Genomic DNA, 17983 nt, shown 5'->3' with positions numbered 1-17983 from the left:
GCTGCTTGGCCTGCTGTGTTCATCCAGCCTTGCACCTTGTTGTCTCGGATTCTCCAGCATCTGCAGTTCCTACTATCTCAGATAGTTTCATCATCATCTTTCAATTCTAGATGTTTATTAGTTTCGTTCAAATTCCCCCAGTTGTTATGGTGAAATTTATACATGAGTCTCCAGACAATTGGTGTGTGTGTCTGGATTACTAGTCCAGTGACATTACCGCTCTACCACCATCTTCATGAAATAGGAACATTTGGCCAACAAGATTGGGGCACATATTCAGTCATGACTCTGTTCTGTTCCCAATTGTGACTGACTTGCTTAAATGGAAGGAAAATTAAATGTGGGGTCATAAATATTAAACATTGTCCAGTATCTGTCAACAACAAGATATTAAATGGTATGAGTATATTACAACCCCTAATTGATATAGCCAAGCAGGTGGAACATACTGATCCCTTCCTCCTAAAATCGAAATTATGCAATATATTTGTCGAAGAGATGATTTATTAAAGTTGAAAATGAATAGTATTCATATTATTGGAACTTAGCTGACACATTTATCCTGAAAAATATGCTTAAGGTGGTGTAATTTCAGAATGAATACTTGAGATTTTAATTCACTTAAAATCCCTTCATGTACATTGATAAAATCTGATTCAGAGTGATAAGGAAAACTAGCCTCAGGCAGACAGTACTATATGTTTCTAAAAATGTATTTCAAAATGTTAATTTGCTTCAATAATGTTACAATGCAGATTATAACAATACAAAAGTATTTTAGACTAAATCCAAACCGAGTAAGAGAGCCTTTTATGCATTCTGTCATAGAAAACAAGGCACAATACAACGCCATGAGATAGTGGGAACTGCCAATGCTGGAAAATCTGAGATAACAAGGTGTGGAGCTGAATGAACACAGCAGGGCAGGCAGCATCAGAGAAGCAGAAAAGCTGATGTTTCGGCTCTGGACCCTTCTTCAGAATCTACAGATTCTGCCTGCTGTGTTCTTCCAGCTCTACACCTTATTATCTCACAACACAACGCCATGATCTGTTATGTAATATGATCCTGTTAGGATGAGATACTGAATACAGATTAGGGTGTGTTCCACATATTATCAAAGTTAAATTAAAAGGTAAGTTAATCAGCTGCCTGTTCCCCATGCCCCACCCCCACTAAAAACTTGTTTTGAGGCAGTATTGAGGGAGTAGAGGAACAGAATTTGTGTGCTCCCTAATTTTTGCCAGGAATGGTGATGTTTGCATTTTTGGGGGAAAAAAAGAGTTGCATGAAAGATAAACACAACAGAATAAATGCAGAAAAATCAGAAGCAATATAACTTTCCAGAGTATCTTTATTTCAATGTTATATTTAGTTGAACTTGATCTCTTATTAAATGTTCAATCGCAGTTTAAAATGGAATAAATTTTAGGGGAGGCAATGGCCTAGTTGTGTTATCGCTGGACTGTTAATCTGGAGACCTGGATAACGTTCTGGGGATCTGGGTTCCAATCCCGCCGTGGTAGATGGTGGAATTTGAATTCAATAAAAATATCTGGAATTAAGAATCTAATGATGACCATGAATCCATTGCTGATTGTCAGGAAAAACACATCTGGTTCACTGATGTCCTTTAGGGAAGGAAACTGCCATCCTTACCTGTTCTGGCCTACATGTGACTCCAGACCCACAGCAATGTCGTTGACTTTGAGCTGCTCTCTGGGCAATTAGGGATGGACAATAAATGCTGTCTAGCAAGCAACATCCTTGCCCCGTTAATGAATAAAGAAATTACCACAGTTTGTAATTAAATATTATTATCTAAAGTATGCATTCTGTCTTCCAGAAAACTTAGATTGCAAAGACTTGAAATTCAGTTTTTTACAACTACTTGTTTACTACTTGCAGATTTTTTAATGATTTTCCTGTGCATCTTTACTGTTCACAGTAAAACCAAGTGCATTTTCTTGCCAAAGTTGTGGATAAAAGCTAAAAGATATGTTGCTGCAAAGGAAGAAGCTGCTAACAAAGGTTTTCTGGTATCAGCTGTTGAATCTCAAGAATACAAGACCAGAATTGAATGCACGTTGTTTCACAAGTACCAACCATCCAAAACGTCGAAGGCGAGTTGTCGTTACTGGAATTGGCTTAGTGTCTCCACTTGGAGTCGGTACTCAGCTCACATGGAGCCGAATCTTGAAAGGAGAGAGTGGTGTTATTTCTTTAGATGAGTCACAATATAGAGACTTGCCTTGCACAATAGCTGCTTGTGTGCCTCGTGGTGACGGGGAGGGGGAGTTCAATGAAGAAATGTTTGTTTCAAAATCTGAAGCAAAGTCTATGTCAACTGCTACAATAATGGCAATAGGAGCAGCAAATCTTGCACTTAAAGATTCTGACTGGTATCCTCAGTCTGAAAGGGACCAGCTCAACACTGGAGTTGCTATTGGTATGGGTATGGTCCCACTCGATGAAATTAGCAATACTGCTGTGACATTAACAACCAAAGGTTATAAAAAAGTGAGTCCATTTTTTGTCCCCAGGATTCTTCCCAACATGGCAGCTGGACAAATCAGTATTAAGTTTAAACTTAAAGGTCCAAATCATGCAGTATCGACTGCATGTACCACAGGAACACATGCTATTGGGGATGCTTCAAGATTAATTCTCTATGGGGATGCAGAAGTGATGCTAGCTGGTGGAACTGAGGCTTGTGTTAACCCCTTATCTATCACAGGCTTTGCAAGGGCACATGCTCTCTGCACCAGTTGTAATGCTACCCCCAAACTGGCTTCTCGTCCATTCCACCCTGACAGAGAGGGGTTTGTAATGGGAGAGGGGGCATCAGTGCTGCTACTGGAGGAGTATACACATGCTGTAATGAGGGGAGCACGAATCTATGCGGAAATACTTGGTTATGGACTCTCTGGGGATGCCATTCATATCACCTCTCCCAGCGATGGAGGAGAAGGAGCAATCAGGTAAATTTTGATGTTCTGATGAAGGATATGACCAAACTTATCAGGATCAGAATTGGAGATACTAAACTACAGGTGTGGAAACTGAAGATTTGAAATACTCTAAATCAATCAAAAATTGGGGTTTAGTTCATATAGCTGTGAATCATCATGATTGATTTACGGATGGAATTATGGGAATTGATTCTCATAATACTGGTAAATATTCTTGAATTCATTTAATAAAACAAAAACATACTCAAAAGTTCCTTTGAATTAGCAACCTAAAATGTTGGATGTAAATTTCCGAGCAGATTCTTCTGCTTGCACGAGTGTCCCCAGTGGGCGACGGAGTCTCAGTCATTGAGTATATGTTGAAGATAGAGGTCAATAGGTTTCTCGTAATTAATGGTATCAAAAAGATATGAAGATAATGTGGGAAAATAGCATTGAAATAGCAGATCAGTCATGATCTCATTGAATTGTGAAACAAGCTCAAGAAGCCAAATGGACTTTTTATGCTCCTATGTCCTGTGCTGTAATATTTCGGTGGTACCACATTGACCACAGGAAAATTATACAAACAAAATTACTGTGGTTTCTGTGACTCCTGTGCTGGAATTACAGAGGATAAACTTGAATTATTAGGAAAGGTTGGAGAATCCTGGATCTTTCAGCTTGAAATTTGAAAGGTTTACTTATGGAAGTATATAATGTAGAAAAGTAAATACAGAACATTACTTCAAACTAGTTCATGATAGGAAGGCAAGTGGATGCAAGTTCAAAATTGTAAAGAGAAGTGTTGACAAGTAGAAAGAACTTCTGGATTGGGCACTGGGTGGGGTGGGGGATGGTAGTGGTAACAGTTGGGAACCATAACAGCTAACTGTAGGATCAACCAGGCAAACAGATTAAGCTAAGTTACTTTGACTTGCGTGCAAATGTGCATTTTGATGTACTGCAACAAGAACAACTTCCAGTTTCATAGCATGTGTCATATAGCAAAATGTCTAAAGACACTTGCAGGAAAGCAGAAAATTCAGATGTGAATTATGGCACAATCAAAGAAGTAAATTGTATGGATGCAGTTGAAGGTGGGGAAAGATGTAGCTCATTGGAAGTAAGTTTATAAAGAGAATTTCAGCAGAATAGGGGCTGACAGTTCTATTATCTACAATGAATCAGAACCTGGAATTTATTGAGTCATTTGTAGCTTGATGTGAGCAAGCACGATAATAAAACATTTTAGAGAGGTAGAGTTGTGTGTAGTCAGTGAGCATATTGAGGGTATTCATTAACTGTAGTGATGGTTTCTGGGTTAACAGATTTTCAAGACTAGGATATGACCTACTGGTTTTCTTTTAACTATTAAATAGGCTACATTAGTTATACATGGCATGGATGTTCTATTTATTACCTTCATGTTCCAACGTGAATACTATGAATACTGCGTTGTGGGAAACATCCACACTTCCCTTACCGCTGGTCTGAGGATAGGGAAGGAAGTTGGCAGCAGAGAAGGCATATGGATCCCTAATTGAAACTGGAGAAGTTGGAGTGCCACTGTGGATCTTCTCGGAATTCGCCTAACAGAAAAAAAAAACTTAATGTGGTCTCTTATGGTAGTTTTGCTACTCGATCAGTTGTCCTCTAAGTTGCAGTCAAAATAGCATAGCAATGCTGTGAGAAGCTGTGGGTTCTAAATTATAATTAAGCACTAACCTGCTTATAACAAAGTATTGAGACCCAGGGCTGGTAAACAAACTTAACTGGCTTTGATCTCTCCCACATTTTCCACATGCTGAGGGTTAAAATTGACCTCAGTGATTTAATTAATTCAAATGAAGTACTGTGACTGTTAAGAGCTTGACATTGTTGTACAAAAAAACAACCTGTTCGAACTGCCCTAATGTAGAAGCACACAGGTTGCTGTGAAGTTTATGGAATAATTATACATATCTATCTGCTTAAATGTGTTGCCAGCCCAACGTAGCAAGCAGAATTTTTAACTATCCAGTTGAAATTACATAAGGGCGAGTGGTTGCATATGAGGACAAATATTACTATTCTATCCAGCTTCAAAATCCTGGAACAGTGCAAACCTCTTTTCTCCCTGGAATAGATGATCTGGCAGAAGTACAGCACCAGCGTGATGATGATAAATCTGAAACATTCCAGGATTTCTGTTTTCAATCTCTCATTCTCAGCATCTGCAGTATTTTGCTTTGGTACTGTGCTATATTGTTTATGCAAGTTTCCCTGAATATGACTCATTGCATGAATTTGAAGGGCAAGCAAGGGAATCAGCATGGAGAGGACACAACTGCTGAGATGCCATTATTCATTTATTTCCTCTGACTTCCCTTCACCCTGTAATTAAGAGAGGCAGCTCCATGTAGCAGTTGAAGCCATGCAGATTGACTTGACTACAAATTTTCATATTAGTCAGCACAGCCTTCTTAAAAAAAACAGATGCTGTCAGTATAACGATGTAACATGAAATGCATCCCACGGAGCGGCCAACATTTAATTTGGTGTGAAATGACGAGTACAGTGTGCAGTGTACAACAGAGACAGTGCATCCAATATCTTCATTCTCATTTCAATAATCACAGTTTCATTTAGCTAAATAATTGGGGTTTGAGAAAGCAGTGAGAAGATTTGGTTCTGAATTCATATTATATTCCTTTGGCATTTTAGTAGGCGCTGCCTATTGTATTATGATATTAATTGCATCAGGTAAAAGAACTCAAGCACATTAAACATTCATATACTTAACTTTACACATTATGAATTCAGGATCTTTGAGCATGATGGATGTAATTTACGCACAGAGGGTGGGGCAACAGAAAGTGTTTGGAATTTCCGTGATGGTTCTTGATCTTATTTACTCACGCAGGAGATGTGAGCATCATTGACAAGGTCACCATTGATTGCCCATCCCTAATTGCTCTTGTAAATTACAGTGGTGTGTTCCCTCCTCGAACTGCTGTAGTTTCTATGCTCCATGTATACCTGCAGTCTGTTAGGTAGGGAGTATTAGGGCTTTGATCCAGTAATGATAAAAGAATGGCAATATATTTCAATTAAAGATGATTTGCACTTTGAGGGGAACTGGGAAGTAGTGGTGTTCCCATTCACCTGCTGCCCTTGTACTTCTAAATGGTAGAGATAGTAGGTTATTGAGGTGTTGTCTGAGAAACCTTGGTGGGTTACTGCAGTTTAACTTCTAAATATTACACATGGCTGCTACTGTGTGCCATTGGTGGAGGTGATAAATATTTAAGGTGGTGAATGGATTTCAACCAAGTGGGCTGCCAATGTTATGGTCCCAGATGGTGTGAGCTTCTTGAATGCTATTGGTGTTGCAGTCATCCAGGAGAGTATTCCATCACGTTCCTTAAATGCACTTTCCATATCTAGCCTGTCAAGTCCCCAAAGAATCTTGTATGTTTCAATGAGATCACCTTCGTTCCTCTAAACTCCAGTGAGAACAGGTCCAACCTACTCAACCTGTCCTCGTAAGATACTCTCTCCAAACCCCGTATCAGCCCAGTGAACCTTCTCTGACTGCCTCCAATGCCAGCATATCTTTGCTTACAGTAAGGGCCCAGAACTGTTCACAATATTCCAGCTGTGGTCTGACTAGAGCCTTGTATATTTTTAACAATAAACCCCTACTTTTAAACTCCCATTTCCTCAAAAATAAAAGCCAACATTTTATTTGCCTCCTGTATTACCTGTTGAATAATCAGCTCCTCTATTCTTTCTGCCAAAGCGCATAACCTCACATTTTTCCATATTCCATCTGCCAGGTTTTTGCCCACTTGCTTAATCCCTCTACAAACTCTTTGAATCACCTTAAACACTTGTGTTTCCATGTATTTTTATGTCGTCCACACTTTTGGTGATAGTACATTCACTTTCCTGATAAATGTCATCTATATATATATATAGTAAATAATTGTGGCCCCAGCACTAATTCCTGCAGTGCTCCACTAGTTATAGGTTGCCAGCCTGAAAAGGATTCCCTTATCTGCCAACTGTGTTCTATTAGTTAGCCAGTCCACTATCCATGTAATATATATCTTATGGGCTCTTATTAGGTAGCCTAAAATGCCTTCTGAAAATCTAATGTATTACACCCACAGCTTCCCCTTTATCTATCCTGTGTGTTACCACCTTAAAGAATTCTTGTAAATTTGTCAGGTATGTCTTCCTCATCAAAAAGTAAAGCTAGCTTTGCTTGATTGTAATATATATTTCTAAATGTTCTACTTTTTAGATCTTTTATAAGAGACTGTAGCATTTAATAACAGCTATTAAGCTAACTTGACTATAGTTACCCAGTTTTGTCTCCTTCCCTTTTCGAGTTAAGGTGTTACATTAGCAGTTTTGTAGTGGGACTTTTCCAGAATCTAAGAATTTCTGGAAGATTACTGTCAGTTCAACCAGTATCTCTGTAGCTATTTCCTTTTACATCCTAGGATGCATCTCAGCAGGTCTAGGGAACTTACCAGTCTTTAGCCCCATTAATTTCCCTAGCTTTTTTTTTCCCTAGTGGTAGTTTTGTATTTATTTCCTCTCCTTTTTGTCCTTTCATTACTTAGTAATTTTAGAATGCTATTAATGTATTTTACTGTGAAAACTTGTGCAAAGTACTTATTCAACTCCTCTATCATTTCCTGGGGGTTTCCCATTATTATTTCCTTAACCTTGTTCTCTCAGGGGCCTACGTTCACTTTGGCTTCTCTCTTCCTCTTTATAAATTTAAAGAAGCTCTTGTTTTCTGTCTTAACATTACATGCAAATTTATGCTTAAAGTTTACCTTCTCCCTCTTTAGCAGTTTTTTCATTGTCTTTTGTTGGTATTCAAAACTTTCCCAATTCTTTGACTTATCACTAATCTTTGCACATTTTGCATTTTCTTTCAATTTAATACTAGCACAAACTTCTCTGGTTAACCAAGGTTGGCTTTTTTTCTTCCTAGGGCCCTTCTTCGTCCCAGGATATGTCTTTGCTGTAAGCCATGAACTATTTTCTTAAAGGTCTGTCATTGTTTCTCAGCTGTCGAACTACTAAAATTCTATCATCTATGGTTAAGTGGCTGAATCCTGCCATCACTTAGTTGATGATTGTGAGTAGTCTTGGGGAGCAGTAATTGACCCAGTTGGAATAGTGCTTCTTGTTCCATTTTTCAGTGTAGCTATCACTGGCAGGGTATGTTTGCCCACCCAAATTGCCCTTGAACTGAAAGCTTAGGCCATTTATAGAGGGCAATTTAGTATGAACAACATTCCTGCAGTTCTGGACTGTCACTGTTAGTGAAACTAGCTAAATATGGCAAATTTCTTTGCTTTAAGTACATTTGTGAACCAGATGAGTTCTTACAACAATCAATTTTGTAGTTACCATTACCAAAACTAGTTTTCAATTCCAGATTTGTAAAAATTGAATTTAAATTGCACCAACTACCGTGCTGGGATTTGAATATGTCTTCGGAACACTAGCTGGGCTTCTGGATTACTGGTCCAGTGGCCTCATCATTAATGACATTACATTCTCACAAAAATAGGTCACTAGCCTTTCACCAGAGAGGAACCACTCTACATCAAGCATGACTGACCAGGAGACCTTTCTGCTGTTGCCTTTTACCACAGCTGAATCAGAAGGATTTACAAGTTAATGATAGAGCTCTTGAACGATATTATAAATACACATTCCATGGTCATCAAGTCCTGGAGAGGGACTTGAGCCCAGAGTTTCTGGCTCACAAATAGGGACACTATCACTGTGCCACCAAACTTTTATTTCTCAATTTCAGTCCAGCTCTCATTATAACCAATTAATTGATGACGCAGTACTATTTGCCTTTGCTTACAGTCTGTTCAATATATTCCTTGGTTTGAGCAGGGGGAAAAAAATCTTCTTTCAGTTCTCCATTATTTGTACTGAGGTATCTTGAGTAATTGAGCATGGAGTTTATAGCTTAGAGAAATTGGAAACAACTGAGTGACAATATGAGAAAAGAACTCATGATTAATATTTGGAGAGGAATGATTTCATTATGGAGTTTAGATCCCCTGTTATTGTATGGAGCCATCCAGTCTAATAGTGTAACATCAATCAAACAAGGAAGTTGTCCAAATGGCTTCAAGTATGATTCAATAACACAGATCCTGACTCGTTTGCACAGCCAGTGTATCAGGTTCTATCTTTATAAATATGAGCTTTTGGGAGCTGGACTGCTATTGACATTTTTTAAAGTGGCTACTGCTTGCTGAGACCAGCCAATCTAGATATTTTTAATCAATCTGTTCAGATGTGTTATGGCATACCTGTGGAGCAGATGGAGCTTGAACCCAGGTCTTCTGGCTCAAAGATAGTGCCATAAGAATGCTTAAAGATCAGCTGTTGTATAGGGATATATAGATTTCCAATTTGGAAGAAGACTAATTGGCTCTGTTTAAGTAGACTGTTTATAATTAGTGTCAAATACAAAGTTGACTTAGGTAAGTATTGGTTACTCCAGATATTGCTTAATGAAATTGCTTCACCAGGCAAAATGAGCTGAGCTGAGATGAGAAACTCTGAATTACTTGGTTCAATTATAATGTTTTTCTCAGATGTGTCTTCAGAATTTTAGATTCCTACAACAACAATGCAAATTTATGTAACACTTCAAATGTAATATAGAAGTCTCAAAACTCTTCTCAGAAGAATGACCAAACAGAGCAAAAGGAACATTAGGACAAATGTGCAAAATCTTGGTCAAAGATGTAGACTTTAAGGAGTAACTTAAAGGAAGACAAAGGAAGAATTCCGGAGCTTAAGATCTTAGTAGGTGTTAAATTGAAGGGGAGGTAGTGTAGTGGTGATGTCATTGGACTAGTAATTCAGAGGCCCAAACAAATGCTATGGGGACATGAGTTCAAATGTCACCTTTGCAGTTGGTGGGATTTTAGTGAATTTGAATTTGTTGATAAATCTGGAATTGAAAGTTAGTCTCCTCACAAATAGCAGGGTATAAGACTATCATTAATTAACATTTTAAAAAGAAAATGACTCTCTGTTGTCCTTTAGGGAAAGATTCTGCAATCCTTACCAGGTCTGGCCTACATGTGACTCCAGTCTCAGAGCAATAATTCTGAAATGATTCTGAAGTGGCCTTGTAAAGCATCTAGTTCAAGGGCAGTTAAGGGTGAGAAACATGCTGGCTTTGCCTGCGATGCCATCATTCTATGAAAAAAAAAACACAATAAAAAGGTATGGCCACCAATTGTTTCAAGAACTCATCTCAGTAACTTTCTAAATGTTTTGAGGGTTCTTGCCTGACCATCCTTGCAGGCAGTGAGTTAAGATATCCACCACCCTCTGAGTGAAAACATTTTTCCTCAAATCCCTTCTAAACTTTCCACTCTGTACATTAAATCTGTGTTCCTGGTTATTGACCCTCTACTAATGGGAAACATTTCTCCCTATACACCTTATCTATGCCCTCATAACTTTTTACGTCTCAATCAGGTCCCCTCTTGGACTTCTCTAAGGAAAACAACCCCAGCCTGTGTAGTCTTTCTTCATAGCTGAATCACCGCAGCTCATTCAACATCCTGGTGAATCTCCTCTACACCTTCTCTACACCTTCTCTCGTACAATCACATTCTCGCTGTAATATGACAAGCAGAATTGCACCCAGGACTCCACCTTTGGCCTAACTAAAGTTATATACAGCTCCATCATAACCTTCTTGCTAAACAAAAGACAAAGAACTATGGATGCTGGAAATCTGAAACAAAAGCAGAAATTGATGGAGGAACTCAGCAGGTCTGGCAGCATCTGTGGAGAGAAAGCAGAGTCAATGTTTCAGGTCCAGTGACCTTTCTTCAGAACTCCCTGTGTGGGGAAACCCCACTGGTTTTCTAATCTATCACTTTAACCACTCAATCCAACTACAGTTCTGAAGAAAGGTCATCCAAATTAGGACCAACATTCTATTTGTCTTCCTGATTGCTGTACCTGTATGCTGATGTTTTGTGATTTATGCACAATGATACTCCGATCCCTTTCTACTGCAGTCTCTGTCCATTTAAGAATATTCTGTTTTTCTATCTTCCTGCCAAAGTGAACAGCTTCAAATTTGCATTATACTCCATGTGCCAATATTTACCTACTGATTTAACTTATGAGGAGTCTGCAAAATGATATAGATAACTTATTTTTCTACCTATCTTTATGTAATCAACAAATTTGGTGACAACGTAGTCAGTTTGTTCATTCAAGACATTAATGTAAATCACAAATAGCTGAGGCCCCAGCAATGATCCCTGTGGCACTCCATGTGTTAAAGGTTTCCATCTCAAATTGACACATTTATTCCATTTATGTTTCCTATTAGTTAGTCAGCCCTCTATCCATGCTAATATGTCATCACTAAAATCATAAGCTTTCATTTTGCTCAATGATCCTTTTAGGGATACCTTATCAAATGCTTTTTGGAATCTAATGTGCTTCAGTTACAAGTTCCCTTTATCTACTCTCCTTGCTTTATGCTCAAGAACTTTAATAAATTTCCCATGCAGAAAAATATGTTGACCCTGCTTAGTTGAGTCACTATTTTCTCAACATCTCTTTAATTATTGATTATGGCATTTTCCCAGTGACAAATGTCAGGCTAACTGGCAGAAAGTTTCTTGCTTTTTGTCTATCTCCTTTCTTGATTCTTTGACCAAGCTGTTGGTCATCTGCCTTCCTGTCTGTTTATGTGGCTCAATGTCAAATTTTGTTTGATAATATTCCTGTGAAGCATCTTGGAATGTTTTGCTATGTTAGAGACAGTATATAAATGCAGGTTACAGTTGTAGCCCTGGAGGTTTTTAAACTGTCTGTTTGATCCTAGAATCATAGAATCCCTACAGTGCAGAAAGAGGGCCATTTGGCCCATTGAGTCCACACCAATCCCTTGAAGAACATCTCAACTAGACCCAAACTCTCCCACAATATCCCCACTAATCCACCTAGCCTACACATCCCTGGACACTACAGGCAACTTAGCTTGGCCAGTCCACCTAACCTCTTTGGACTGTGGAGGAAATCTCCAAAGACATGGAGAATGTGCAGACTCCATGTAAGATAGTCACCCAAGACTAGAATTGAACCTGGGTCCCTGACAGTGTGAGGCAGCAGTGAACCACCATGCCACACCATGATGTTATTTAATTTTACTTATAAGCTTAAAGCCTGAGATGTGCACTTTGCCAAATTGTTATTTAAGAACGTAAGAAATATGAGAAAGAGTAGGCCACTTGATCCATTGAACTCCTGCCATGCAGTATAATCATGGCTGACAATCTACATCAGCTCCACTACTTAGTGCCTTAGAACTCCTGAGTTCACTGGGGAGACATTTCCAACATTTCATACCTTACAAGAGATAAACTGCCTCCCCATCTCAGTCTTAGCAATTGACCTGTTCCCTAGATTCGGCAGACTGGAGAATCAGCCTCTCAGCTATCGTGAAATATTTAATGAGTGAACCTTACATGAGTGGTAGGAAAATTATTGAGAAGATTCTTAGGGACAGGTTTACTTGGATTTGGGGAAGAATGGACTCAGTAGGGATAGTCAGCATGGATTTTTGCAGGGGAGGATTTGTCTCACAAACTAAGTGTTTTGAGGAAGTGACAAAGATGATTGATGAGGATAAGGCATTGTATGTTGACTACACAGACTTTACTAGAGCAGTTGGTAAGGTCCCTCATGATGGGCTGGTCCAGAAGATCAAATCACATGGAATCTAAATTCATGTGCCCAGAGAAGACAGAGGGTAGTTGTGATGGGATGTTTCTCTGACTGGAAGTCTGTGCTCAGTGGTGTTCCACAAGGATCACTGCTGGATCCCCTGTTTGTAATATATATAAATTATTTGGATGAAAATATAAGTGGTTTGATTAGTAAGTTGCAGATGAGCTGAAAATAGGTGAGTTGTGGATAGTGAGGAAGGATAGCAAAGGATATAGATCAGGCAGAGAAATGACAAACAAAAACAGAAGTTGCTGGAAAAGCTCAGCAGGTCTGGCAGCATGTGTGAAGAAAAATCAGAGTTAATGTTTCGGGTCCAGTGAACCTTCCTCAGAACTGATGGTAGCGAGGAAAATGTCGGTTTATGTGCAGAAGATAGGGGAGGGTGAGGGGGTAAGGAATAAATGATAGGTGGGGATAGAGCCCAAAGAGAAAGAACAGCAGTGGACAGAAAAAGGAGTTGATAACGATCTGGCTAGGAGGGTGAATAGCTGTTAATGGGGACTGTTAGTGACTAACAATAGGTAGTGTGTAATGGCAGGCTATGTGATAACAAGGTCTGGTGTGTGGGATAGGGGGCTAGGACATGGGAGAGTTTAGGCCCTGAAATTATTGAACTCACTATTGAGTCCGGAGGGCTACACGGTCCCCAAGCAGAAAATGAGATGTTGTTCTTCCAGTTTGCTCTGAGCTTCGCTGGAACATTACAGCAAGCCTGAGACACAGATGTTGGCCAGGGAACAGGGTGGTGTGTTAAAGTGGCAGGCAACTGGAAGCTCAGGGTCTCTTGTGTGCAGAATGTAGATGTTCTGTGAAACAGTCACCCAATCTACCCTTCGTTTCCTCAATGTGGAGGAGACCGCATTTTGAGCCCGAATGCGGTAGACTCGATTGTGGGAAGTACAGATAAAGTGCTGCTTCACCTGGAAGGTGTGTTTGGGCCCTTGTATGTGGGGGAGGGAGGATGTAAATGGGCAGGTGTTACACCTTTGGCGCTCACAGAGGAAGGTGCCTTGGGGCTGTGGGAGGATGTTGGGAATGAAGGAAGAGTGGACCAGGGTGTCCTGGAGGGAACAGTCCCTTACGGAAGGCGGAGGAGAGAGGAGGGGAATATGTGTTTGGCAGTGTCATCTCACTCGATCTGGCGGAAGTGGCGTCTGATGATCTTCTGGATGTGGATGCTGGTGGGATGGTAGGTAAGGACAAGGGGAACCCTATCGCTGTTGCAGGAAGGAAGAGATGGGGAGAAATGGCAAATGGAGTTTATTTCGGACAAGTGCGAATTGATGCATTTTGAAAAGTCCAATGCAGGAGGAAAGTACAATGTAAATGGTCGGACTTTTAGAAGCATTGATAGACAGAGAAATCATCAGGTCCAAGTCCATAGCACCCTGAAAGAGGCAACGCAAGTGGAAAAGGTGGTAAAGAAAGCTTACGACATGCTTGCTTCATTGGTCAGGGCATTGAGTACAAAAGTTGGCAAGCCATGTTACAGCAATATGAGGCTTTGGTCTGTCCACATTTGGAGTACTGTATGCAGTTGTGGTCACCACACTACTGGAGGGATGTGGACTCTTTGGAGAGGATGCAGAAGAGGTTTACTGGAATATTTTGCCTGGATTGGAGTGTATTAGTTATAAGAAGAGGTTGGACAAACTTGGATTGTTTTAGCTAGAGCTTCAGAGGCTGACCTGATAGACGTATATAAAATTATGAAAAGCATGGATAGGGTGCATAGTCGGAGTTTTTTCTCAGGATGGAAATGTCAACAAGCAGGGATCATAGGTTTAAGGTGAGGGGGGAGTAGGTTTACAGATGTGCAAGGCAGGTTTTTTTTCCACAGATGGTAAAAGGTACCTGGAACGCGCTGCCAGGGGAGATGGTAGAGCAGATATGATAGCAAAGTTTAAGGGCCATTTAGACAGACACATAAACATACAGAGAATTGAGGGATACGGACTATATGCAGGTAGATAGGATTAGTTTCGGATGTCATCATCGTCGGTACGTACATGGTGGGCTGCAGAGCCTTTTCCTGTGCTGTACTGTCTATGTTCTAACTCTTGATCCCACCCAACCTGCCTTGAACTAAACCAACCTCAACTCAACCACCCAAATGGAAATCTGAAAATATCTGAAATCTAGGAAGGCCTCAATCCCAAGGGTGCCAGATTTGAGGTGACCTACCTGTACAATTTTGAGATTAAAAAAGTATAACATATTAGCTAGTCACATAATTTGTAACCTAGATATTTTTAATTAACATGTTCAGAGGTCTTATTACACATCTCTGGAACAGGTGAGACTTGAACTCGGGTCTCCTGTCTGAGAGGTACAGTTACTACACTGCATCACAAGAGCCCTCACAATTTATAACCTACATTTTACTGTTTAATGATAAATAAAAAGCATACCTACTGAGAAAATACAGCAGGTTAGGCAGCATTTTGTAGAGAAAGAACAGACTAGCTTTCCAATAATGAGCCTTAATTTAGTGCATACAATTACATGCTTTCCTTGTAGGTTAATATTTTTAGTTTAATCTCATTTGAGATTTGTGTGAATGTAATTTAGTATTAACTCTTGACTTTTCTCAGATGTATGTCAGCTGCAATGAATGATGCCGGAATAACGCCAGAGGATGTTACATACATCAATGCCCATGCCACATCCACACCACTAGGGGATGCAGCTGAGAACCAAGCCATTAAGAGACTGTTTAAAGAGCATTCACGTTCCCTTGCTGTTTCTTCCACTAAAGGAGCCACTGGTCATCTCCTGGGGGCGGCTGGAGCCATTGAAACTGCATTTACAGCACTGGCCTGCTTTCATGGGATCTTTCCTCCTACACTGAATCTTGATAAGACAGAGCCTGATTTTGATTTGAATTATGTTCCTATAACAGCACAAGAATGGATAACTTCAAGAAGGCGTATTGCACTGACTAATTCATTTGGATTTGGAGGCACTAATGCAACGCTCTGCTTGGGGAGTGTCTAATTATTTTTATATTAATAAATAATTGAAAGCTATTCATTTCAGAAAGTTCGGAAAATCTGAAAAAGCCGTGAGAAGTTGGAATATCTATCATTGGAACTCCATCAACATAACAAGGACATGTTAACAGCAATGCTATTCTGGAAAACTTCATTCATTTTCTCATTGATAACTGCAGACATCTTCATCAGTGAGCCAAAAGAGCTAACAATGAGTTCCATGCTTTGTGTTTATTATTATGGCACTCTTGTTAAAAGCAGTGTGTGAAAATTGTAATTTAAAAATGTTTTGCTCCTAAAATTTGAAAAAATACAGAACAAATATTTCAACTTGAATGTTAATGAAAAGTGCAATAGAATTAAACTTTCCTTGATACAGCATGTTCCAATCCGAGGCATCTCAATTTAATTTCAAAACCTTTGTTGTTCACAATCTATGTTCCATGTCTGACCCACAGACCTGGAGGGGTTCTGCAGGTAGATGGGATTAGTTTCGGATGTCATCATCGTCGGTACGTACATGGTGGGCTGCAGAGCTATGAGTGTGCTAGGAGTGAAAGCTCTAGGCAGCACTCTGCAGCCACACCTGAACCATGGAATGTGCGAGTCTGCAACACTCTGTTGAAGGCGATTCTTTACATTGGAAGACAAGCAAGTCTTCAACCACAGTTATGTTTATCTCTGTGTGCCCCAGGAACAGCCAGTTCAGCATTCACCCTTGCCTCAATTTATCTTGGCTCTGAAGGCCAGTTTGAACTAGTCCCAGATGGTCATCAGTCTGAACAGAAAATGGCAATATTATCCAGGTACAGAGAGGCTTTGACCTGCATGCCCCTACTACCTGGGATATTCACCCCTCTTAGGTACATGTCTCTCCTGACTGACTCGGTAAAAGGTACTGTGCAGCATATGAACAGAACAGTGAAAGTGGACAACCCTACCTGACTCCAGCTTGATCAGATTGATTTCTATAGATCAGAAAACAATCTTCTGGTTGATTGAAACTATATCTATGATACCTATGCAGAGCAGTTGGGTCTAAATTTGAAGTCCCATCTCAAACTAAATCTTAGAAAGCACATCTATCATGTAGGCGTGGGATATTGTGTAAAAGGCCTTACCCCTACCCTGATTGAGGCAATGTCGAAACCATGGGCCCTCGCAAAGCTTGAGACTGTAAGAAATCTACCTGTCTGATACAGTGCAAGACTAGTCAGGGTCAGTCATCTTTTCCAGAGCAGACTTGACCCAATTGGCAGTGATTTAGTATAGAATTTTTTTACTTCATGTTCAGTAGTGAAATAGGCAGTTGATTTTTACTTTCCTCCCATTCCCACTAACACTTATAGATGGGATGTTGATGCCTTTCCTCATGGATTCTGACATGCTGTCAGCCAGCAATAAGCAGATCTGCAACTGATCTGGACTTATTCAATCTCAGAGAGTCAAACACAATTTAGCAGGTGAGCTAAATAGGGAGAGAGTGGGAGGCGGATAGAAGAGGGATAGAGGAGAGGATAGGTGGAGAAGAAACAAACAGGTCGAAGAGGCGGGGATGGGGCCAGGAAAGGTGAGTGTAGGTAGGGAGTTAGGAAGGGGATAGGTCAGTCCAGGGAGGACGGACAGGTCAAGGGGGCGGGATGAGGTTGGTCGGTAGGAGATGGAGGTGCGGCTTGAGGTGGGAGGAGGGGATAGGTGGGAGGAAGAACAGGTTAGGGAGGCAGGGACGAGCTGGACTGGTTTTGGGATGCGGTGGGGGGAGGGGAGATTTTGAGATGGTCCAGGTAAACTTAAGGTTGGGGTGGAAGGTGTTAGTGAAGTGTATGAACTGTTCGAGCTCCTCGTGGGAGCACGAGGCGGCGCCGATACAGTCCTCAATGTAACGGAGGAAGAGGTGGGGTTCAGGGCCGGTGTAGGTACGGAAGAGGGATTGTTCCACGTAACCTACAAAGAGGCAGGCGTAGCTTGGGCCCATGCGGGTACCCATGGCTACCCCCTTTGTCTGTAGGAAGTGGGAGGAATTGAAAGAGAAGTTGTTGAGTGTGAGGACGAGTTCGGCTAAGCGGATGAGGGTGTCAGTGGAGGGGGACTGGTCGGGCCTGCGGGACAGGAAGAAGCGGAGGGCCTTAAGGCCATCTGCATGGGGAATGCAGGTGTAGAGGGACTGGACGTCCATGGTAAAGATGAGGTGTTGGGGACCGGGGAATTGGAAGTTCTGGAGGAGGTGGAGGG

The 17983-nt window shown here is 40.6% G+C and overlaps 2 protein-coding genes across 3 annotated transcripts in view; both read left to right on the top strand.

Moving 5' to 3' along the window:
- The window catches only part of oxsm (3-oxoacyl-ACP synthase, mitochondrial), a 19601-nt gene extending 3461 nt beyond the window's left edge, over positions 1-16140 (top strand). For both annotated transcript variants that reach the window (XM_048607580.1, XM_048607589.1), the window contains exons 2-3: positions 1949-2981; positions 15353-16140. In XM_048607580.1, coding sequence (XP_048463537.1) covers positions 1999-2981; positions 15353-15755 — 1386 coding nt within the window. In that variant the 5' untranslated portion in view covers positions 1949-1998 and the 3' untranslated portion in view covers positions 15756-16140. The remainder of the gene's footprint in view (positions 1-1948; positions 2982-15352) is intronic.
- The window catches only part of top2b (DNA topoisomerase II beta), a 162211-nt gene that overhangs the window by 48393 nt on the left and 95835 nt on the right, over positions 1-17983 (top strand). The window lies entirely within an intron of this gene.

Source organism: Rhincodon typus, chromosome 2 (assembly GCF_021869965.1).
Source record: "Rhincodon typus isolate 14 chromosome 2, sRhiTyp1.1, whole genome shotgun sequence".
NCBI classification, from domain to species: Eukaryota; Metazoa; Chordata; class Chondrichthyes; order Orectolobiformes; family Rhincodontidae; genus Rhincodon; species Rhincodon typus.
Note: the sequence above shows the minus strand (reverse complement) of the source record. Positions and strands in the feature narration are given on the sequence as shown.